Source organism: Onychostruthus taczanowskii, unplaced genomic scaffold, assembly GCF_017590055.1.
Source record: "Onychostruthus taczanowskii isolate IOZ18803 unplaced genomic scaffold, ASM1759005v1 scaffold35, whole genome shotgun sequence".
Classification (NCBI taxonomy): domain Eukaryota; kingdom Metazoa; phylum Chordata; class Aves; order Passeriformes; family Passeridae; genus Onychostruthus; species Onychostruthus taczanowskii.
In genome coordinates, this window is record NW_024500905.1 from 5,870,537 (window position 1) to 5,896,071 (window position 25,535).

The 25,535-nt window shown below is 37.2% G+C and overlaps 1 protein-coding gene across 1 annotated transcript in view; it reads left to right on the top strand.

The window, feature by feature from the left end:
- Positions 1-14,369, top strand: part of TAFA2 (TAFA chemokine like family member 2) — a 193,348-nt gene extending 178,979 nt beyond the window's left edge. The window contains exon 5 of the mRNA XM_041411219.1: positions 14,184-14,369. Coding sequence (XP_041267153.1) covers positions 14,184-14,369 — 186 coding nt within the window. The remainder of the gene's footprint in view (positions 1-14,183) is intronic.
- Positions 14,370-25,535: the final 11,166 nt, after the last annotated feature.

Genomic DNA, 25,535 nt, shown 5'->3' on the forward strand with positions numbered 1-25,535 from the left:
TGATGCCTTGTCATATTTGAGCACAGAGAATATAATCCCTACTATTACTGATTTAGAGTTTGTGTATATTTTTGTTATTTTTATTTTTCTTTGGTCATTTTCTCATGTCCTGCAATCCAGTCCATCCTTTCAAAACTCTGATAATGATGAGAAAATTTTTAGTAAATAGTGGCCTGGAACTGAACGTGGGAGACGAGAGAGGGATTATGTGTTTCTATAATTTTATCTTATCTTCCAGTTTGAACTATTTTTTCTAAAGAGAAACATTTTTTTTTTTCTAACTATAAATGGACTGTGTTTCAATATGCTCCCTGATCATAAACCTGATGAAATGGTCTTCTCTGTATGTCAGATTACCTCAGCAGAATTTACAAATGGAAGATGATGATATTGCTAATGTCCATGGGCAGGTAGACATAATTTGGTCCCAGATGCTCTGCCTAATGTTCATGGCAAAAGTGACTCAAAAACAATGCCTCCATATGCCATAATTGCTGGAATTATTTCTCAGGCATATTCCCTTGTCATCCCTCATATGTAGAACTCATTAGATTCCTAGTGGGAGAACATATGGAGAAGAGAGTTGATGGAAAACATTATAAAACAGATTGTGTATTTAAATTTATATTATAAAAGACCTCTGTGCAGAGGCAAACTTAGCAGAGAAACTTCAAACTCTTTCTTTGCACTTCATAAGGAAATTGGCATTTATGGAGCTGTTATCTCAGTGCATTCAAATCTGCTTCTAGATGGTGGGTTAAAACCTGGCTTTAGGGGTAATAGTGGTAATTTTGCTGCTAATTTGAGGTCAACTCTGTATTTCCCACATTTTTCTAAATATTTACTTAAACTACAACTAAGATCTTTTCACTAATGGGAATGACCAGAAGTTCCACCCATACAAATCTGTTGGAAGGATCAGGCCTTTGGCTATGGGTTTGTGATTTCAGTGTCAACATAATATCTTTGATGAATACAATGTTTCTGTTTCACAAAAAAATTTTTAATATTTCTTTCATCCAGCTCAGCTGACTAATGGATGGGGATTGTATCCATTGCAGAGATTATTTAATGGCTACTATTAGATAATTATTAGTATACTCTATAGCAGCTAAATACAGCAAAAATAAGCTAATCATACATTTATTCAAAGTATTATACACAGATGTGTGTGATGCTTTTTTTCTACACTTAGGACTCTTTCCTGTTTTAAGGTAATTTATTTTCTGTTATTTTTTACTCAAGACTGAACATGAAACCAGTTTCAATAAAGTGTCCCTCCCTGCAATAGAGCTGGGCACTAGCAGGAGCTACCTGTTAGACAGGTGGGAGGTGGACAGACTGATGGCTATGAATGACCTTGCTGCAGTGGCTGGTAAAATATGGCCTGTCACCAAGAGAAAGTGCAGAAAATGCTTCTAGAGAAACACATCTGCCCAGCTCCTAAAGGAACAATTCTGTTCTGTAACAAGGTGTCTCTCATTACATTGAGCCGAATCAAGTGTTATACCCAAATCAACAGAGAAGGACATAGGGAAACTCTAGGGCATCTGTTACAGTGTGGCTCTATAGGCCTTAGAAATGTCTGGTATGTCCACAGGATGTCCATTTAGGTCACTGCCTCTTTAAAAGAAGACAAAACATAGCTCTTTAAATAGTAACTGCAGTAGAGCTGTGTGTGTATTTGCTGGCCAATATGCCTTCCTATAGCCAAGATTTGGTGTCGTGTTATGAGAGACAGAAGTTCAGACCTCAACCTCCCCCTTTGCTGCTGGAAATGGACTGTGTTATTATACTGTTCTAAACTTGAGTCACACAGTACACTTCTGGCAAGTGCCCTGCACCTTTCAGAGCAAAACAGTTACTCTGACAAGCCTCAGCAGGAAGCAAAATGTGCATTACCACAAATGCTTTGTCTTAATACTGACAACCCTGATTGTTCTCTATGTTTGAATTTTTTTTTCCTGACAACTACTGGAAAAATATTTATCGTTAGGCAAAAATGTAATTTTTTTTATTTTACACCAGTCTGAACATCACACTTAAAAGATATATTTTGCAGTTTCTTATATATTTACCTATTATGATTTATTAATTTGTGCTATACATGTATTAGTCTCTCTGTCAGGTGCTGGTGGCACCTTTTAAAATAGTTTAAAATAGTCACCCATTACTGATTTTTTAAATCACTGCAGAAAAATGGTCATTGGGTGGTAAGTCTTTCATCAGCATTTTGTGGTTTTTCCATTCTCTCAGTATGTGCATGAGAAACTAGATGATGAAGTAGTGAAAGAGCCTTGCAGACGTACTGATTTAATTAATTTCAGGCAAATAGACCTTGATTAGTGAAGAAAGTTATAGCTCCTCTGTGTAAGATTGTGTTCCATCATTCAGAATATCCAGCCCTCTGCTTTGATTCAAATTTGATTATAAGAAATTTGGGCAGTAGTAATACCGTTATAAAAGATTAATAGCAACTTGAAAGATGAATCCTTAAGTATTGATGTATGCGATCAAGTATCCATCACTTTAAATCCTGGGCTTTACCTAATGCTCCTAATGGATAAGGAAGTTAGTAAGTATGTTCCACATTTTTATGTCCTTGGAAGGAAATACAGACATACCAGAAGTTTGGCAGCTGAAGTGCTCACTGTACTTCAGTTAATGTGTTTATTGCTCGAGTCCATACAGCTTGGAACTTACCTCGCCTTTTGTTAAAGCATGTAACATAAGGACCTTAAACCAATCAATTTCTGCAATTAGCAGTTCTGAAAAGAAACACAAAAGCAAGTTCAAGGCTGTTTATGCCTGGCTTAACTCCACTGTCTTTAGTGAAGTTATTCTCCAGTTAAATCTAATCTTAACAGATGACAGAATATTTAGGTTTCTTTTACTGCTTCACCAGATATCATACTGTTATATGATTGTGGGAATTATGGTTCTGGTCCCACCTCCAACAGAGAAATATGTGAAATTCAGTCCTGGTATTATTCCTGCCATAAAATACATACCAAAGGCAGTTTATGAATGTCATTTGACACAAAACTTTTTTTCTCAAAACCCCTGTGTGAGGTCTCTGTTCCATGCCTGTGCACCTTGCATCCTGAAAATAGAGCTTTCTGGGAACTTTGCCAATGATAAAATCTTCTGGACTTCTGCTGAGGTTTGCATTTCATACTGACTACCTGTGTGAGCTGTTCCAAAAATTGTGTCGTTGGTTCACATTCCTGCATCTCCTCACTTTTTTGTTGATCAATATAGTAAAAAATATGCTTTATAAATAGTCTTTGAATTTGATGTATCTGATAATTTACAGCAATTCCAAAATGGTATTTCTTACTTTATTTCAAACTTGTAAGTGATTCAAATATCATGAACAGTAATAAACTCAGTCAACTCATTCACAATAAAGAAATGTGATGCCTTAAGCTACTTTTAACCAGTCAGAATATTGTCAAGGTGACATTTCATGCTGTTTCAATTGCACAGCCTCACCATTATTTAACTATTAGAATGATGGAAAGCTTGCACTTTGCTATTTGAGTGGCAACATTTCTAGACATGAGGACCTGAAGGAATGGAACCATTGGGAGGTTGTAATTAATGTGCCACATTAAGGAGTTAAGGATAAGCAGCCAAAGAAAGACTAAACCTGATGGAGCAAAGCAGCTGCACTCTAGTCTTGAAAACTAAAAATTCATTTGCAATGCTTTCTAGAATCCTAATATCTGATGCTGGTATCTCAGCCATCCACTGTTGAAATGTACATGAAAAATGCAGCTCCTGGATTGCTATTAAAACTCTTAAATTCAAATATTAATGAGATAAATGCCATTCCATATTATTACCTTCTGTTTTAGAAGGACAAAATTAATTTTTGTTTGTTTTAAAATTATTACATACATATTTATACAAATAGAAGTAACTAGAAAAAAATAGTGGTAATAGTCAAAATTTGTCCATTACAATTTTAAAATGTAATTGTTCATGACTTTATGGTTAGATGTATTCTGTCTACATGAAGCTTGACTCGTGTTGACAGAAAGCAAAATCATCAGAAAGATGTGGCTGTTGAAAACCTTTTGTCTTCACAATGCTAATGGAGGAGGATGAACATCACAGACTGTGGGAGCTGGGTAGAAAGCAGAACAGAAGATGGTTTCTTTTTCCATCAGCGCTTAGGTGATTTATATACATGACTCTCATTAACATTAATGGAAGTTATCTGCCTCATTTTTTATGAGCCTGATGTGAAGTTAATGGCAGTCTTCCCATTGTCTCTAGTGGGCTGTGGATCAACCAGTAAGTGCACAAATGGGTTTGGTTGAAATATAGGTGCTTGTAGAATGGTGCTTGCTTAGAATTTCAACATGCTTCATTCACAGTTACAACAAAAAATGCTGTGTGAATGCCTAAGTGTCTGATCTGAGGAGCGTAATGGTGCAGAGCATGCTGATCTGTGGCACTGTGGGGCATCCACGTGGCAGACTGAAGAGATGCCTGAGCCAGCTCGCAATGAGCTGGTGTGAGCAGGAGCAATCATCTGCCCAGCAGCATGAGCTGACTCACTTTTCAGAAATTTCAACTGGAGTAAGTGCAATGGGGTTTGTGGTCCAGACTACAGGATGGGGTAGTTGCAGTGCAACACAATGCTGTACTTCTATCAGCAATACAGTAATGTGCAAGGCCACTTGTTTTTGAAATCCAGCCTGAGATCTGCCTCTATGCTGAGTTCTCCTCTACTTTTGATTGTTTTTGTTGTGTTTTGTTTTGGGTTTTTAAATTTTTTTTTTTTAATGGAGGAATCATATTTTCATTTCAGTAAACCTTTCACTGACTTATGAATGCTTTGCAGTTTTAACAAATCTAGACTCTGCTGCTTTTTTTTCTGTGAGAAAGGCAAGGAGACCTGATGTTACCAGCAGAATTTGAAGGACATCTGTCCACATCTGTCCTGGAATAGAGTTCATTTTCCTCTTAGAAGCCAGTACAGTCCTGTGTTTTGTATTTAGTATGAGAATAATGTGGAAAATGCACTGCTATTTTGCTTGTGTATAAGTGGTTTGCAAGTCAAGGACTTTTCACTGTCCCATGTTTTACCAGTGCAGAGCCGGGAGGGAGCGTGGCCAGGACAGCTGTCCCTAACTGGCCAAAGGGTTTATTCCATACCACAGAACATCAAGCCCCGTATATAAACTGGAGGGAGTTGGTTGGGAGGGGTGATCACCAGGATGAGTATTGGCAAGTGAGTGGTGAGCAATTGTATTTTGGGCCACTGATTTCTCTTGGGTTTTATTTTCCTCTCTCTTTATTTTTGTTTTTAAATTACTGTTATTGAAACTATTATAATTATCATCATTACCATAATCTATAGTTGTTTCAAGTATTAAACTGTTTTTATATTAACCCACCTTTTTTTTGACTTTTTTGACAGGGGAGGTAAGTGAGCATCTGCATGGTACTTAGCTGCTGGTTGGGGCTGAATCACAGCAGCATGCATATTCCTTATTATGAGCCAATCACATCAGGGACAGGTGACCAGCCTTGCTATCAGCGAGGAACATTTCTCACCACACACAGATAAGCTGGTACATAATAGCTTTCCCGTGGATTGGGAACTTCTCTTATAGTCAATCAAGTTCATGCTAAAGTATTCCCAGCTGCAGCAGGTTTCTCCTTACCACAGTGTCACATTGGTGTGTACATAAAAAACTGGTCTCTGGAAGAACTGGTATGTTGAAGCTGAGCCTCTAGTAAGAATAGGGGAAGCTAGATCCTGAGGGCTTTTATAACACACACATGGTTTCTGCTCCTACTCTGGCAGACACGGCCACTGATGGTCTCAACCTTGGGTCCAGGCTGTATCAAGGCCGGGCATGTACTTTGAAGATGTAGATGTACACACAGTGTAAACCAGACCAACACAGGTGAGAGACTGGCACTGCTATCTGAACCTTTAAGCACACAAAGCTTGCATGGGGCCATGAGCAACACGGACCGCACAGTCATGTCCTCTTCTCCAGATGCTCAGGATTAAAACCTGTGCAGCTGAAATGTGCAACAAAATGCAGTTAATTCCTGCTTCACACTGAGATTCTGCTATGGTCTTTTTCTCTGCATGACATCATGAAATGTAGACACGTTGGATTTTCTGCAGCTTTTTGCTCCTCACAATTTCAAAGTAAGAGCTGAGAGAAGCAGGGAACATGATATTGGCAATCCATCAGGTAGAGAACAAGCAGGTACCCAAATGTGGGATTTACTAGCTACATTCACAGATTTTCGGGGATGCGCAGCTGGAGTAATTGTGGGAAGAACAGAACAAATACTCCCTACTTGTTCAGCTGTGCTGCAGCTTTATCATGCATAACAGAAAAGGTAGGTGTAGAGAAGAAAACAGAGATTAGTGCCATTCAATTTGCCTGTAGAATGTTTTAAAATGTTATTTACAAGCTGTGGTTTGGTGCTTTAATTTTAATTAACATTTTATTTTATTTTATTTTATTTTAATTTTTTTCTTATTTATTTTTAGATTAAAAATTGTCTGATAATTTAAAAAAAGGACTTTCATACCTTGTTAGCAATTGCAATTTGGACTGCACTGCTCTGGAATTTTTTTATTGTATATAAATCTAAGTCTAATAAAGCTCTGCATTTTTGTTAAGGACTTGTTTTCTGCTTAATTGTAAGGAAATGAGACACCACAGCAATGCCAAAGGGTTTTATTAAACTATCAAAAATCAGCAAGCAATACACACAAGCCAACTAAATAGCACTCTATGTCCCTAAAGTAGAAGACATAGACACCTGCACTTAATACTTTCTTTGACAAAGAAATCAACCCCTATAGAGTCAAACCCATAAAATTTATCGGATACAATATACTAAGTGCAGATTAGCAGTCATTTCACCACAGCAATAAAAAAAAAATTAAAACCACAATTCTTTAAAAACCTGATATCAATACTACAGGTTTTAAGTTATTTCCATTAAAATATATGCATTTGCAATCAATGATTGCACCATGTGTGCCATAGATATCAGCATTTGGAGGAGTGCCAGAGTTTTCTTGCCTGCATTCCTGCTGGGTCTGTACTGCTTCTAGGATTCATGGTAGGGGCTGTGAATATGCTGTGGAGCACACTGAATTATGTGAAGCTCCCTCCACAAGAAAAATTTCTATCCTTGGTGATGCAGGTGCTTCTTTGGTGCCTAAGAACAGATGCAGATCCTCTGAAAGGTGTCTGGGTATGATTAACATTGGAGCTTACAGAAAGTGCTTCCTGCTTTGGATTCTGCATTTGACAGCAGAAACACAGAACTGATGGTTGTGGCTAGCCAACAAAAAACCCCTATCACACTAACAGGAGTCCTTCCCCAATGTGCATCATGTAACCATTCTTCGTACAGTTCCATAAATTGTTGGCAAATCTGAGATGGCTCAGAAGGCATTCCTGCACAAGACTCTGGTGAGAATCGGGAGGGATATTTGGAAGCAGGTACTCAGCATATGGTTTTTTTAGACAAATTTATGAGGAGGTGATAGAAGTATTTTGCTCACTGTCTGTGTGCTGGATATAGTTCCAGTAAGCCTTTCCTGGGCCAGAGAAAATCCTACCATAGAGCCAGCAACCAATACAAATTAGACTAATTCCTTTCAGTTTGGTGCTGAATCAAGAAGTGTTTTCCATTTCATGAGGAATTTTTCCCCCAGCGGATCTTACAAATCTATTCAGTCTTTCGCTCATTTCTATTGGATGAATGTTTGTATTTCAAAGTCATCATCATTAAACCTGTTGTGCAGGCAGCTTTATCAAAAAGGATAAGGGTAGAATGATCACAAGGTATTCAAACCTCACTTTCAAGATGACTCTTTATTGTAGGACAGGAGTACGCAGCATAATCTGTGGATACTATTTTTCAAGCATTAAATTTCACTTAACTCCTTAGTGAATTGGGAGACCTTTTTAGATTCCAGAACTGTTAATAATCAGCTGTATAAATAAAAGCATGAAGGCAGAATTGCTTAAAATATTCAGTAAAAAAATGGACATTTTTTATGGTACATCACCGCATGGTGATGGTTAATCTATACTTCATGGAACCATAGGAAATGAGGCTCAAAGTGGGTTCATTTGCCCCTGCAATGTTTAATCTCCTCAGTCTACAAGAGGGAATTCACAATGTAGTCTAATATATGTTAGAAATTGAAAATGCTAGTGAAAGGTATTAACAATTAGCACATTTGAGCAAAAAACAAAATACGTGTCATTATTTTATCCTCTTTTATTAAATACAAATTTTACATTAGCTGAAGATTAGCTTCCAGAAAGGTGAGAAGTTGTTTAATTTCACAGTATTGGACATTAGCATACAAAGTCCAGAAAACAGTGCAGAAAACAGACTCATGATCAACATCCACCTGTATTTAGAGTTCAATGTATATGTGTTCTAATACTTTTAGATCTCTATTCTGTATTTGTTTTTGAAAATCAAACTGTAGCAATATATGATATGTATAAATATATAATATGCTCAGAGGAAGAGAAATAAGAATCATTGCTATAAAATCATGAGTGTTTATACCATAATAATATTCCATGCCAATGAGAAAATTCTTTACTGCTATAACCACCTTGCTGAATTGCAACTAAGACTACACTGAAGAATTTATACAAATTTTCATATGACTTTTCAAGTAAGGTAGTATTTTTAGCTTTTCTTGGTTCCTGCATGTCTGCCATGCAGTAAAAAATGTTTCATAGTTCTTAATTGCCATGGGCATAACTTAAATGGAAAGAACAACCTTGTTCTCAGGACAAATCTCCCACACCCATAAAACCATGCTTAACACTATTTCCCTTTGAACATGTTTACTCTTCAATAGTTTCCTGCCCTCACAGAGCAAGCATGACATTTGAACATCCCACCAGCTGCTGCATGCTCAGCATAGTGAGAATTTCCCCCAGTGTTATGAATGACCGCTTCTAAAGGGCACCAGTTACTCGCCTGAATGGAAATCAAAATCTTGTTCATGGTTAAGCTTTCTTGTTGTTCATGTCAACACCTTTAACACTCAATTTATGAAAGGGACAACTTTTTTTTTTCAGTAATTGTTCTGATTTCTCCCAGTTCTTGCATTATTTTGTATCTTTTGCATTGTCTTCTTTGCATTTTCTGTATGTACAGAAAATTTTAAGGTAGGGGTGAAAGAACTTGGAGTGAAAATATGAACTGCTTACAGGCAGTTAGCCAAATTAAGCAGGGACAGTGGGAAGAGGGTTTAAACTATATTTGGGTTCTATTCAGGTGAAATGAGATGTTTACAATTTTTAATTTTTGTTTGCAACTCTATTGCTGGGTTGATTCTGTGCTTCCAAGCACATCTCCATTTGGTATTTTGTCCATTAGCTGATTTTGTGCACTGTTTCAGAACCATTGTTGTGATCTTTTCTTTCTATCCATTAAATGAAATAGGGAACCAGGAGGGGGTGACAGTTCCACCTTCACATCATTTTGCCAATGCAAAGCTCCTTGGCAGAGGCATAATTCTCACCAGTTATCAATTATACCCTTCACACAGCTAGGAAAAGGGAAAATTAGTTTTGCTGACAGAAAAATCCATGTCAGAAAGTCACAATGAATTTAAAAACGAATAATGCGAACTTCATGCTGCAGCAACTCTGTTATGGCAACCTATAAAAACCAAGCACATCAAGAGTCTGCTTAGAGACATTTGTCAAGAAAGGAACTACTGGTACAATTCCAAGATCTGTTGTTTCTTCCCTGCAGGCTAAAGAGGCTGACAGCTCCTCTGAGTGGATGACTCCTCCCTGAAACTCACCCTCTTCTTGTGTCATAGTTTGATGATATTTATACTGACAGATGTCACAAAATGACATTCTAAGATGATTTGGGTTCAAGCTCAATGGAATGTTTGGTTTGAACTCAAAAGTTTTTGAGGTAAAACCACCCCAAACTTCTATGCTGTGCCTCTATCTGCAGTTGAAACTGATAGCCTGCAAAAAGAGACATCTGCAGATATGACATGCTTACAAACTCATCAGAACATGCCCACTGCCTTGACTGCTTTCAGATATGCAAATGAACTTTTTGATGGACAAAGTTTTTTAGGATTGCAGAATCGCAGAAAAATTCAGGCTGAAAGAAACTTCAGGAAGTCTCTAGTGCAACCTCTGATGAAAAGCAAGACTGCATCTCAAATCAGACCAGGTTATTCAGGGCTTCATCCAGATTAATTTTAAAAATCTCCAAGGATGGAGACTACACAATTGTTTAAATAAATTTTTCAATGGTGTTTTCATAAGGAATCTAATTAGAAAAAAAAGAGATATCTTAGTGCAGGAAGATTAGTATTGGGAAAGTGTCTGACAAAATGGACTTGACATCTTTTCCCTATTCTGTTGCTCAAAACTTCCATTTCTATTACTCCTTCCTTTTGCTTGTTTCCTCTTGTGCATTCCTTTTCTTCCACTACATAAAAAATTCTGTGAAGGGCCATGGCATAAGGCATGCATATATTGGCAAACATCTGGCAGGCTTTCTTTGTTATGAACTGTAGGACATTTTCCCAGTTGTACAGACATCACAGCCTTTTGGTTTCTTTGCAAGGTTGAAAAATTTTATTTTACCTAAAGTTGTTTTGCCAATCCAAATCAAATATGTGATGAGTAAGTGACTTACAAACACTAGTTTGAGCTTCTGCCCACTGTGTGTTTTGTCAATGTTTTATTAGATAATTTTTAGATATGAGGAAGAAAACTTTTACCATGAGGGTGGTGTGACACAGGAACAGATTTCCCAGAGAGTCGGTGGATGTTCCATCCCTGGAAGTGTTCAAGGCCATGTTGAAATGGGCTTAGAACAATCTGGTCTACTGATGGAACATATCTCTGCTTATGGCAGTGGAGTTGGAATTCAGTGACCTTTTAGGTCCTTTTCAACACTAAACATGCTTTTCTATGATTCTATAGCTGTGCTCAGTGAGATACATTTTTCAGAACCAAACCAAGTCCCTACATATTCATTTGTTGTCTTACAGGGTTATTGAAGAACCCTCTCCTACAATTTCAGGATTTGCCTCAGTTTTCTGTAGATTTCCCTTCTTACAATCCTGAATGGGCTTCTCTCCTGCCTAATTAACTACCTCCTTCCCCTCTCTGGACGTAATATACAGTCACTGACTGCCTTGTCCTTGCCAAGCTGTGCAGTTAAAGATGGTCTACGCAGCTGAAAGGAACAAGGAGGGTCACAGCACAGCAGGGTTGGCTGCAGGGGACCATGGGAGGCATGAATATCCCTTCCCCTCTCTCTCTCTCTCCCCTTCTGTCTGAGATAGAGAGGTGTATGAACTCTTTCACTATTGGTATTCCATTACGCTCAGTCAGAAGTGGGAGCAGGACAAGGCAGTTGTGCTGCCTGTGTTTGTGTGAGTGCTGTGTGTTGCATACATCTCATAATATGTACAATGCACACCTGTGCTCTGTTTATGCCTGCTAAGAACCCACACTCAGCCTCCTTACTGGCTGAACACAGGTTTTGCTCATACAGCATCCTCAGCCCTTGATCTGCTGAATCTGGCCTCATTTCTCCTGACTTGCTCTGGGCTTAACCTGGGAGCTGATAACTGTGCATTTCTCTGTGATCTTTCCCATTCCTTCATTGTGATGATGTGTTTAAAATTCTTTAAAATGTGGGTCTTTCTCCATTGGTAACTATAAATAGAACAAGCCCTGATAAAAGAAACAGTGTGATTTAGGAGCATTTGTAATCTCTGCCTTCTCTGCCACCACTCCCGCCCCTTCCATTAGAAGCAATTACCTTACTGCTTTTCTCTCTCTATTTATCTATCCGTCTATCTGTGAATCCTTAGCAAGTAATTAAGACCTTGTGCTGTCATGTCAGATTGCAGCCCAAAGTAGAAAAAAGTAGGAGAAAAGATAAATTCACCTCTAAAACTCCTAAGGAACATTCTAGTTCTTATTCATGAGTTTTAGTGGGTCATCACTCTGTCCTAGTCAGATGTTAGGAGAGAATATATAAAAAAAGTAATTTAAAAAGTAGAAATAATACTTGTCTGCAATGGAAATATGCTATGAAATGTGGAAATGCTGTTTCCAGCAATGGAAAACCGAAATGGAAGAGGAAGTATAAGCATACCCTAAAGTCTCTGAAAACACACTCTTGCATCTGACTGAACAGCCAGCTTTGCAGGTTGTCTATATTTAGTGGTGTTTGGGCTGAAAAATTTCCAACATTTATTTGATTTTTACCTGGAAAATAAATTGACATTCTTTTGACATTCTCTGCACTCAAATAAAGGTTCAGTGCTTCATGTAGTGCATGGCATACAGGGTGATGTGATGCATACCATTCCTCCAGCTTCATCTTCCAATGTAAACAAGGGTGTATGACCTTCCAGCTGAAATTCTCTACTTACTGAGCCAGCTGATAAAATCTGTTATTGCCATCTACCTGAAGTCTTGTAAGAAACTTCACTTTACTCAAGAGCCACAAATGAGCTAAGTTTCTTCTGTGAGAATGTATCCCTTGTTTATGGTGCTCTGGGAGCGAGGTAGCACTAAAAAAGCAGAAATCAGCTGAGAAGTATGGTTTAAACTGATATGATTTTAGAGCTGATTTAGAATAGCTTCCTGATAACAGACTGTATTTTTATCTGTATCTTGAATATTTTAAGGATTATGCATATTATCAAGTATCTGGTCCTAAAAGTGGCAGATCAATTTATGCTCATAAATTTATCAGTGAATAAGTCATGCACTGAACTAAACCTAGTCGGTAATGTCTAGCTGCACTTTTTCAAAGGCAGATTAATTTACATACTACAGTCACAGAATTATTAAGAAACGCTGTAAGAAATCAGGATTTAGGTGGAGAAGTAGGCTGTTTCAGTTTTAATTTCCCCAGCTATTATTTTGCTAGTAATATGAAAGAATTCAGTCTAGATTTTTTTTAACCAGCTGTCAAAGAAAAGACCTACTGAGGATGAGTCAGCTGAGGCATGAAAATTGTGACAGACCATGGAGTAGCAATGACAGATTGGATCTTGACTTTCCTTTTGATTTTTTCAACCTAAAAGTACCCTGTTATTTTATTTACTTGTATCTTCCTGAAAGTTTGCTGCTCAAAACTGGACTCCAGTGCCTGCCACTCTAGTGCCTTGGACAGCAGGAGGCTGCCTTCTATTTCTTATATGCTAAACTCTTAATAATATAACCCTCCTTTTCATCGGCAGCACACTGTTGACTTGTATCCAGTTTTAAAGCCTTTATATATCTCAGATCCTTTTTTGCAGTGTAGCTATCTAGGCATTTGTTGTATGTATGCACTTGAGTTTCCTGCAGTACTTCATAGGTGCTGTTATTGGATTTTGTTGTACTGATCTGAGCCCATTTCACCAATTTATCAAAATTATTTTGAATGTTAAACCTACACTCCAAAGTGTTTGCAGCTCCCCTCAGCTCTGTTATCTACACATCTGAGGAGCTTTTCTACTATTAATATTGCTCATGAAAACACTGACTAGAATTATATTTAGTGCAGCCTTACCTTGTTCCCACCAAATATGATCTTACAGTGTGATGCAATCTAGTTATAATTATGTTAAACCTGCCTCTTTTACCTGCAAGGCAGCTGTGTTCAGCCAGAACCAAAACAGCAGACACAGCTTTTTCTCCTGAGAGTGACTGTGCCAAAGACATTTCCCAGTTTCATCACAGTTTGGCCTGTGCTTCTACTCTGTTTACTGAGGGAGAGACAGCCAGTAAAGACAAACAGGTTGGTCATTGAAAAGATTTTGTTTCAAGAAATGGATAGAGGATGCTTAAAGCTACTTCTTTGCTTTTAGGAGCTTATAAATTGATTATGTAATCATTTACTTCAGCGTCATTCTGCAAAGATAAAGTTATGTTTACTGATCTCTAATTCCCCAGGTGTTTATTTTTCCTTTTCCTAAAGTTAGGATCAATATTTATCCTTCCCCATCCCTTTCAGATTTCATCTATTCTCCTTGAAGTCTAGAAGATAATCACTAACAATTCAAAGATGGATTTGCTCTACAATAAATTTTCTCAAGCCTTGTGACTTGAATATATACAACTTTCCTGAATACCTAAATATTCTTTGGTTTATTTTTATTCTATTCTGGCCTATGTTCACATCCCTTTGTTGTTAACAGCAATCTTACGAGTCATCTGATCACTATTAACCTTTTTGTGAAAAAGGAAGTGAAAAACCCTGGGACATTTCTGCCTCTGATATGTTATCTGTTAATATCTCATTTCCTCCATGAGGCTCAAGACATTGCTTCATTTTGCCATGCCCTCTAAAGCTTTTATATATTCTCTCTATTTTTTTTTTATTTTGGGCTATCATTTGCAAGCTTGTTACCCATCGCTGGATTTTACACATTTACACTTATTACTCCTTGTTTTGTCTGCATGTACTTCTGTACTGCTTTCTCAATAATCCTAAATAATTTTTCTCCATTTATACTTTTGAACAATCCTTATTTGATTCTGAAATACTCAGAAAGCTCCATGCAAGCCGAAATTAGTCTTACCACATTTCCTATGCAGAATTGTTTAACTTCAGTATTGTTTATTTTTGCACTGGTTGCAATATCAAAATAATTTCCCCCATTATTCCCTTGCCCAGGGATTTTATTTGTTTGTTTTTGTTTTAGGCTCATCAGCAATAATTTCCTACTCTTATTCTTGTCCACTGAGAAATCAAGAATTCTAAAGAAATGAAAGCTAAAATTCCTGTTGCGGGAAATATGGTTGTGAAAAGCCGGGGCATCTTTTTTGCTATGTCTCTGCTGGGGCATCATGCTGCTGAACAGGACTAATCTGCCATGGTATTTTGTGATACCAAATATAAGAGAGAAAGAGGATATTTCACAATGGGATAGTATGCTGAAAATTACTGATTTTACATTATAAAGAATGGACTGGAACGGAGCTAATAATAAAAATGGCATTTTATTTATATGCTAGGGTTTTTTGGGCATATGAATTAGGTAGAATGTTATTTCAACTCCTATTGAAATGCAACCATTCCAGTGCAGACAGAATACAAAAATACCACATATTGTAAGACTGAAAGGAGTAGAGCCATTATCAGGAAGGACGAAATCCTTTTTGTGAAAAAGTATTATTTGAAATTCACAGACTACTATCTTTGAAACTGACCAGGAGTTCAGTTGCTCCTTCTGAAAATGGATATTGTTTATTTACGATTGATATTAGAAAACTAGTTTTGCATTCGTATGTTCCATAATTATTATATGTTGAAAGTAGTGTCACTTCCTCTAAATATAGAGGAAGAATTCACCGCTGAGTCTATAAATAGGGTATTGCTGGATGGGAATGTATGAGCTCCTGGAGAACTTACAGTGCTTCACCCTGGGAATGAAAGGCCCATGTACCTTATGTCAGTCTGTGTGCCTTAGGATCTGACCAGGCTTTGTGTCTCACTATGCTCAAAATTCAGTTAGAAGCAAATAATATCATATATATGGAGAAAAGGATTTGTTGCTAGCCCAGTGAATGTTTTAACCGGCTAATAACACAAACTAACACAGACCATTTTCATCAATAGTATTAACATATTTATACTAAACCTTCCTAATATTTCTTCCTTTGTTCAGTGGGGTTGTCCTCACCCTTTCAGTACCCCTCTGAGTCCAAGACTGACCCTTCAATACTTAGTAGAGTGGAAAAGGGAAGTATAAAAAGTCACCAGACTCCTGAGGTCTTTGTCAGATGGAGCCTGGTGTTTGTGACATGGATTTTTCCAGTCTTGCATCTGCTTGGATTTACTTTAATATATTTTCTTCACAGAGACTTCTTATATGCTGCTTATTTTAATGGTTTTCAGATTATTCAGCTTTTCTGTTTGCTTTTTCCTTTGCAACTAGTGCCACATTAATCATGACACTGCACTTGTATAGTGACCACTTGTTGGATTCTTGTTGATTGTCATTGGCATTTGCAGTCTGGTACCTCAGAAAAACCTTTCAATTTTTGCTCTAGAGTTCTAGATTATTTGACCCACTTGTTGTTACAAAATAAAACTAAAATGAAGGAACTTATGACAATAGTTGCCTCACTTCTAACAATGGATATCATGGCTAAGCCATGCCAAGACAACCCCTGGTAAGTACTCAGGCCCTTGCACTGTAAGGGAAATATGAAGCCTTTTGTTAATTACAGCCAAAATATATTTGCAGGGCTACTCTCTATCTCCACAAAGGGAGGGTGGTGTGACTATACTCCTAGCTTGACCCAGTTAAATGAATTTGTGTCACCATTTCTGGTTTTTATGGCTTCAATGTGATTCACCATTTATGTTTTGTCTAATAACATTTCTGTTCCTCAATTTCCTCAGTTTACAATGCAAATAATGTTATTTCCTGGACTGTCATTTGAAAAGTAATTTAATTGCTCTTGAGGATGTGCGTCTCATTAACTACTAATATTACCAAATTGTTAGTATAGGGAAAGTCCTAAAATAAGTTTGTTACTTCTGGTTTTGACAACTTAATTATTTGATATAATATTTAGATGCATTAATATAACCTTTCCCTTTCCAGCAGCTACTCATGTTTAAGGTACAAAAATATTAATGGAGCTCTGGGAAGCACAGCACATATTGCAACTGACTGATTTTATTTGGGAGTTCTGAAACAGATAATAACAGAGCAAGCCTGTTGAATCACTTTGTTATACTGTATTAATTTATCTTGGGTAATGGAACTGCAAATTGTGGTTTATGCTCTAATTTTTTGGCAACTGTAAAATGCATTTTATCTAAATATTCAGCAAAGAAAAGATGAGAAACCTTAAATCCTCATCTTCTGTAGAATTAGTTACTACTTCTCATCTTGCCTTTAGCCATGAAAATGAACCAAGAGCTCAATGGGCACTGCTATATTGCTGCAGCATATATTTCTGCTGAAATGTGTTTTATATCTTTCAACGGCACTATGTGAACAGTTATGCAGGCATGCTACTGCCAAAAAAGGGATTGATGATATGTGATGAGATCATGGAGTTCTACCTCAACATAGCAGTATGAAAATCAGACTTAAAGGAAGGAAAAGGAGCACAGAAATCATGAGCAAGTGTAAAATGGGAGGGCATAGGCTCTTGGGAGAGTTTGCTGTGCCTAGGGAGGACTGTGTACAACTGTCTCTGTGGTGACTCTTTTCTTGTGAGCTTCTGCAGATAGAGGAAGGGCCCTGTGACCTGACCCATGTCTTGGGTGGAAAGTTTCACCAGAGAATATCTCAGAATTATAGAATAACTTGGGCTTGAAGGGACCTTAAATATCATCTAGTTCTAATCCCTCTGCCATGGGCAGGGGCAACTTCCACTAGACCAGTTTGTTCAATGTCCCATCTAGCCTGGCCTTGAGCACTGCCATGGGATGGCACATCCACAACTTCTCTGGTCAACCCATTCCAATGCCTCACCACCCTCAGCCTTCTTCCTAATATCTAATCTAACCTGCCCTCCTTTTGTTTTAAGCTATTCCTCCTTGTCCTATCACTGTCCTCATAACATGTAAGGGACAAGAATTTCTAAGGGAAGAGTGTTCCACTTTGTGTTTATTTCTGCATCTGTTTTTCTTTCTGATTACTGACAAACCCAGAAAGGAAGGACTTCCATGTCAGTAGCTAGGAGACTGTGTCCAATGGTAAGGGTAGAGGACCTTCCTGATGCTACAGACTCAATTCTGGGTGAATTTGATACTTTTGATACTTTTAAGTCTTCAGGAGAGGCAACCCGTGAGAGCCATGATACAATTTACAGTTAGTATGCAATTGGACTGGGAACAAAAATTGACTGATTTTATTTATTAAAGCAATCACACAAGATACTTTCATATTCTCTGTAGAAACAAATGGGTTTTTTGTTGGAGACTTCTAAAGGTTCCAAATTAGAGTCTGACTTAGTGTTACAATATATACTGTTGTACATACTTATATTATTTAGTATACACATGTTTATGAGCTATACTAGTTTTTCATTGTATCTGTAGCACTATACAGCCTCTAAATGATTGCATGGAGTAATCCTCTTCAGTGTGGCACATACACAAGTACAGTAACCTTTCTGACAGTGAACATCAACATTTTTAATAAAAGAAGAAACATGAAAAGGGCACATGAAGACCTTTAAAAATATGCTTGAAATCAGACATGAAAAAAATACCACCTTTGTAGCAATAAATGCTGGCTGAAACATGGTGTGGTTTCCTTGCACCACTTCCTAGCCCCCCAGTTATGGAGGCACTGCTGCTTATTCAAAAGAGAAGGGCTTAGCTTTTAGTTTCACAATGGAAGTTTGTTAAAAGGAAGGGCTCAGCTAGTGTTCTTATACCAGTGTTTAATGAGCTGATATGTCTATAATCAGAGGAGAGAAAGATACCAAATGTACCTGTAATATCACGAGTGAGTTATTTGCCATTTTTAACTACAGTGTCGGTACATCAGAGTAGAATCAAGGAGATGACATGCACTTAGCAGGAGGGCATTTATACAAAAAGCAATCCTGAAATATAATTGGTAATAAAAAAAAAATCTATTAATGTCCTATAATATGTTAACAGGATCTTAAAACTGAGTTGCTGAATGATGTAAGTAGAAGGTAATAATTAAGAAATTAGAGGTTAGAATGTTATCAGCAGCTATGTGCATGGATATGTGGTGTTTCCATATCCATGCACATAGCTGCATGGATATGGAAACTTTTTATCTATAAAAAGTCTGACTGTTTGCCATAGACCTACACATGCTGACTCAGGGTGAGGTAAATATTGTGTCATATCATGGGCAATTTTTAAACGTATTTTCTATTTTATTCCCTACTTGCTGCAGCAATAGAGCTGAAAATTTTAGCTCATGCTGCAGTTTTTGGTGGCAGCAAAATACATTTCTGAAATATTCACTAAAGAGAATATGATGAGAAACCCTGAATCCTAATTTACTGAGGAGTTTCTCATGACTTCTCATTTTGCCTTTGGCCATGAAAATCATCCAAGAATAAGATAGCTACTTTGTCATTTCCAATTTTACATATTTCTAGTATAATTCTTTTACAAATCAATTGTATCCCATGCCAGGTCATGCAAAGCTCCTATCAATCAGCAGAGAGTTAATAAGAAGCACTAATTGGTATACAGGGAGTTAACTCTCATGAGGCAGCAATACCTTAGCGAGCTCTGTGGTATCTGTAAGTGCCAGGATGATGTCTAGCAAAAGTCAGTGTTACCACCACCTTTATCCATGTCAGCCTGAAGACTAAAGCAGATGGCCACAGGTGGTACTTTCAGTCCTTAACAGCTACTAGTTACACCCTGGGCTGCACTGAAACCAGGATCACTGACAGCCCTTGATTAAAACCAGAGTGCAGAGGAAGGGTTACTGCTGCTTTTTAAACTCACCATACACATTTTAATTGAGGGAAGAACACAATTCTCTGTTTTCTGGGTTTCTCTTGACCTTTCCACCTCCTTTCTGGACAACATTTAGGACAGAACTAAATGAAGCTTCACAAATGGCAGGCTGAATTTGCCCTTTTGCCACCAGGGGAATCCTTCTGGTTTAAAAGGTCAAAAATTAATGCCCCAGACTGGAAACAATTGTCACAATTGCAGTCAAGAACAAAAAACTAGTTCTTTGCCAATGTTGCTATCTAGTGAAGACGGTTAATAAAAACAAGCACAGCAGCATTACTGGTTTCCTCAAACCACAGTTTAGAGTTCTTCTGGGACACTCTTGGTTCTTGTCAGGCTGGGACAGAAGGTTTAATTGTGGGGAACATATTGCAAAAATAATCCACTTGACTTTCACTAAGCCACTAAAGCAGTCAGCCATAAATGAATGCTTTTTGAAATGTTGTCATATTTATAGTAACAAGCAATATATTTAAGTAGCAGAGGAGTCATAAAGGAAGCTCAATATTAAGAGTTTTGAAGCAGAAACTAAATTAGGCTTAATTAAATTATTTTCTCCCATGATTTTTACATGACTCCCCACAAGTGCCTCTTTTGGCCCAGGAATGCATCTCAGTCTCAGGATTATATGAATTCACTTACATAATCAAAATCATCCAAAGGAAGTTCAGGAATGATACCAATCCTGTGAATAATGAAAAAATATGAATATGTATGACCAAAAAAGCCCTTTCCATCCATGTAATTCAGCTGGTGAAGATTTGAAAGTTTAAGAGTTCCTTTCGAGTGCCAGGTGAATTTTCCTTTAGGAAAAAGGAGGAATTGTATCTGGATGCAGGCAAATTAATTCAGAAGCTACTGCTAGTGTGATCCATCATGTAATAGATTTAATTAACTCTAGAGTTTTCTGCCATAGCCTTGTACTTTTTGACAGATTTTTTCTATTTTTCTTTCCACCCTAAATTTCATCACAGTCACTTTTTACGAATTTGTTGTCCCTCTGTTCTGCTAGTGCATATCATTATAAACTCTGTTGGGCTAAACAAGTCTCCTTTCCTCTCATCATCACAGTATCATGCTCTGCAACAGTTCTAGTCTGAGTGTATTTTTCTTAAGCACGACTGATTGCAATTATACTGAGAATACAGATTTCTATTTTAATTTATTTTCCCTAATTAAAGTTTAACTGGCTCAATAGATCTAATCTTCTACAAGGTAATAATTTGGAGTTCTCCAAAATTTAGATAATGCATCCTGAGAAACAGATCTTAAAGATATTTTCTTCAGGAAGCTCCAAGAATTTGCTCTGTGATATCTCAAAATGGTGTCAGCTTAAATACTCAATGACCCTCAGTTCCTGATACTCTAAGTTGCTGTGTCTGTTTAAATATTTATATAACTGATATATCTACCTCATTAATAAAGTTTTTTTAAATATATTGTCTTCTGCATAAAAAAGAGAAACCTTTATTTTTTAATAACATTATATAGCTTGAAACTTGGAAATGGCAGAAAAAAAAAAAAGAGGAGCCCCATGTTTTGGAATGGTGTCAACTTACGGATTAATGGCTTACATCAAACTGTGCTTTCTACCACATCACACTCACACTGTGAAATAAAAGCATTTGACTTTTTCTGACCTAAACTAGGATGGTGTTTCTCGGTAATATTTGCTGTAATTTTATTGCACCATGGTGACCTAGCTGAGTGGTAAGATGAGGATGTAACTCTTGTTACGAAGAAATTTATATTCAAAACCTTGGCTGGGATAGACAATGACTGTTTAAATGAGGAAAAAGGGAGCTGGACAACTGTGTTATAGACATGATGGGGTTTGGCCCAGGAAAGAACTTGCTCTTATGAACATTGAACTCGAGAACACTTAACAGTAGAGTCAAATGTCTCTTTCTTTCCATAATATATACAGATATCTATGATATAGATACATATATATATATATATATATATATATATATATCTAAAATAACCCAAAAGTTTATATGTTATTATTTAATTATTATTTATGATGTTGTGTGTTATGCCAATTTACTTTTCTGTGTTTCCCTACTTGGAATTTATACTACCAGCTATTAGACAATATCTTGGATCTGGTTTTGTAACAAAATATAACATTCATCCTTTATTCCTACACTTCATACAGTTTCCTCATGTCCTCTGTGAATTCTGCCTTTGTACCTAGAATAGACTAGGGGAGATTCTCTTTTAGTCCTGACTAACTTGGAGAGAGTTATGACAAAATCTAGATGGGGACTTTTTAGTGAAATGAGCTCCATAGGATAAGAAGCAGCCAAGATTGTTTTATTTGTTTATGGGGAAAAGGTAGAGAGGGAAGACCTATGCCTCTACTTCATATGCAATTAGTCTAATCCTATCTTCCCTTCTGAGCAGGTAAATTTGCTGAACATACAACTGCAGTGAGTCATTTAAAACAAGTAAATAAATTACTATCCTCTATTATTTGAAATCAAATATCTGTAAAGAAGGATTTTTCTGAAAAATAGGAGCCGAAAACCATTTGAAAAATTCTTGGAAGACAAGTGATACACTGAGAAACTTGTTGACCATTATACTGTTTCCAGAAGTGAGAAAACCATACTGGGAGATGTATTTTCTTTGTAATGAAATATCAAGATCTGTGTTTAGTGATTTTTGATCCTTTTAAAACAATTTCCTCTGAAAGTTGACTCCTTTGATTTAGAACTAACACAGTGTATGCTTTGAAGAACAGACAAATCAATAAAAAAATAAAAGGTACATTTGCTGCATTATTTCAAAATCACCAAGATTGATACTGTAGGAAAGAATGAGAAAAACAGAAGAATGTGTTTTGAAATAGCAAGAAGTCCTCTGCTCAAAGAATAGCAGAAGTTGTTATTAAGGGTGAAATAGTGAAGAGTAATCTTCATTGTTTTAGACAAACTGACTAGACTAAATAGAGTTGAAGAAAGACAGGAAGGAAAAGAAGTGGGGGGAAAGTAATTTTCCTTTCCTTCTTTTACATAGCCTCAGAATTTTCAACTCGAAGCTGATGATGCTCCCCCTTGTACTCTACGTTTTGTTTGGGCTTTGCTGGGTTGGATGCCCACCCTTGCATGTGGGTTTTGCTGGAATATTATTAATTCATAAAACAGAAATTCATAGGATATGAATGTGTGTCTTGCAGTGTGTGGTCTCTGTTGAACTGAGTTGTGTGCTCAGTAAGTGCCTGATGGCATGCAAGGGCACTGGGAGACAACAAATGCAGCACTTGAACTGATATTGACAGTTTATCGGAGTCAGTCACTGACAGTGTCTTATCTGAAAAATATACCTACACTGGCCTCAGACAATAGTGCCAGTGCATACATCTTTGGAAAGGAATGTGACCCACCAGCCTGTGTTGTTCTTCCCTGTGCTGAATGACTGAGTACTTCATATTTCATCATTCAGCAACGCTCATGTCTTGTCACTTCCCGGTGCAGAGGCCTGATATCAGTGAGAAAGTAGGTAGGAAAATTTCTTCCTTCTCCTTCAGAGCTCCAAGAAAGAGCCTCAGTCCTTGAAGAATTGAGACTCATGTTTTTGAAAACTGCTAATCGCTGGATAACAACTCGCAAAAGAAGCCATGTCATTAAGTTTCTTGATAAGTTGTGCACGTATTAACTGCTTTCTTTCATGATTCATTGTTGTCACTAGCCTTTGCACCCAAATCACAGTCCAGGTAAAGTAATTTCTGCTGGTTTCTTCTCATGAATTAATTTTCCAGAAAGAGCCTTTACCCCCACATTTTCCTTCCTTTTCCTGCTTTTAGAAGACTGGTTTATAGAGACCATTACCCTGTGTCTCTCTAGACTGGTTGCAGGAACAAGGCAAAGCTGTCCAAATAGACTAGAAGGTCCACATTCCCTCTTTTGAGTTTGAAAGAAATTGTATTTCACTCTGGTTTTCCTCTCAATTTTCTAAAACTGAAGAATAAAAATGGAGAAGGGAAATTTAGATTATGCAGATGTAGATGTTGTTGTTTCCTACAAGAGGAAGAAAGGGGAAACTTTGCACTGTTCAGAAATGCTGGAGGAATTATGCCTGTTGCTCTCCCTGTTTTTTTTCACTACAGGTGTAACCACATGATATAGAGATAAGGACCAACATAGCTTCAGACTAATTAATTGATTTAATTGAAGTGTGTCCTGGATTATGGCTCAAAGTGCCTACCCTCAGCTGGTCAAAACTGAAACCAAGCTTAACCGATGAGAGAATGAATGGAGTGATGTGGAACTTAAATTAACTATTTTATGCTCTGGTGGAAACAAACTCACACAGGTAGTCAAAAAGCTAAAATGGTAGCAAATCAGCAGAGGGCTTTTCAAATTGCCACACAGCAGTGTCTCCAGAAAAGTCATCAAAGTCAAAAAGTCTGTGGGAAAGCCTCTGTGTTCAACAAATGGATATAATAGGGATATAGCTGGTGAAAAAAACACGTTTAACAGGGTGAAGGTAAGTTTGCTCTGACCTTACTATTCATATTGTGCTTTTTAAAATGATTTAGCATGTTTTGTAGTAAACCAGGATCAAAGATAGAAACAATTAGAGACTGTGAACCTTTTTTTTTTTTTTTTGCCCCAAAGTTGCACTGTGCAAGATGTGGCCATTTATAAAGATCTGTAATTCAACCTGGAATGTATTGAAGTGGGGTACCACCATGGGAAGGAGACTAACAAAAGAAAGATGAGGTGGGCCAAGACAGGAGGACTTCTGCTGTGGAAACTGGTTAGCCACATGTCCACCACATGCTCCCTCAGGAGAGCAAAATAGGCGGCATTACAGCTTCAGCATTATCATCATGCAGGAAATCTTCCTGCACAAGGGACTAAGAATCTGGATGACTGTAAGTGTAAATCCTGAAAATCTGCTGTAGCATTTTTAAAAAGTGCTATAGATTTAGAAATTGCTTTTTTATGTTCCCCCTCCCTTGTGAAACTCGAAATACTGCTCTTTTGAGACGCAACGTAAGCCTGAACTCCCTCTGCTGCCTCTCTACCGCAGTCTGTTGTTTTCCAGTGACTGACATCTTAATAAAGTATTTAAAGTTGTTCTCCAAAGGACAGTAATGAAATGATTGTTTGGTGTATACCTATCACTTGTTTGAGTACATTTCTCTGCGAATGTCAACATTTTATATCACTTAAATAGTTACAAACTCAAGTAGTAGGCTTTTGTTACTTCAATCCACATCAGACACTTCAATGTTTTTTGCTGCCTTTATGTGGAAAAAACATTCTTGTTTGAATGAAGCTTAAACTTTGTCAGTTTGCATAAGTGAACAGACCATATTACGTGTTGCTATGCTCAAAAATGTCATGGAAAGATATCATGCTGTCATTCTCCTGCACTGTTCTAAAAATGTAAATAGAAACTTAACTAAACTCCAAGAAAGAATGAAATTCTGTAACTGTTTGTTCTAACAGAATAAAATACATTTCTATTTGAAATGGAAAACACTAATTATTAAGAGTGAGCAAATTTCTCCATTAACATATTACTAGACAGCTTTTTCATTCTTGCTCTTCTCTTTGAGTTTACTAAAATGAAAACAAATATTACAACTTTATAGGTGCACCTATGTAAGTATCAATATCAGGAGAGTATATATTTCAAAAGAAACAAAGCTTTTACAGCCAATCTTAATAACACTTTTTCCAGACTGCTGGTTTTTCAGTTACATTCATTACTGGCTTGTTAGTTTTATGTTACCTAACAGTGAATTAAGTTATGGGATGAATCTTCCTAAGGGCTATCATAGTGCAGATGAAGAGCATGACTGGGAAAAGCCAGCATGGATTCATTAAGGGCAAATCATGCTTGACAAATGTGATCATCTTCTAGGACAAATAACCTGCTCAGCTGATGTTGGGTGAGGGTGGACATTATTCACCTGAATTTCCTCAAGGCTTTCAATGCAGGAACCATAATCCAGGAGTGAAGCACAGACTGGGATCTACCTGACTGAGGACTAGCTCTATAGGAAGGGACCT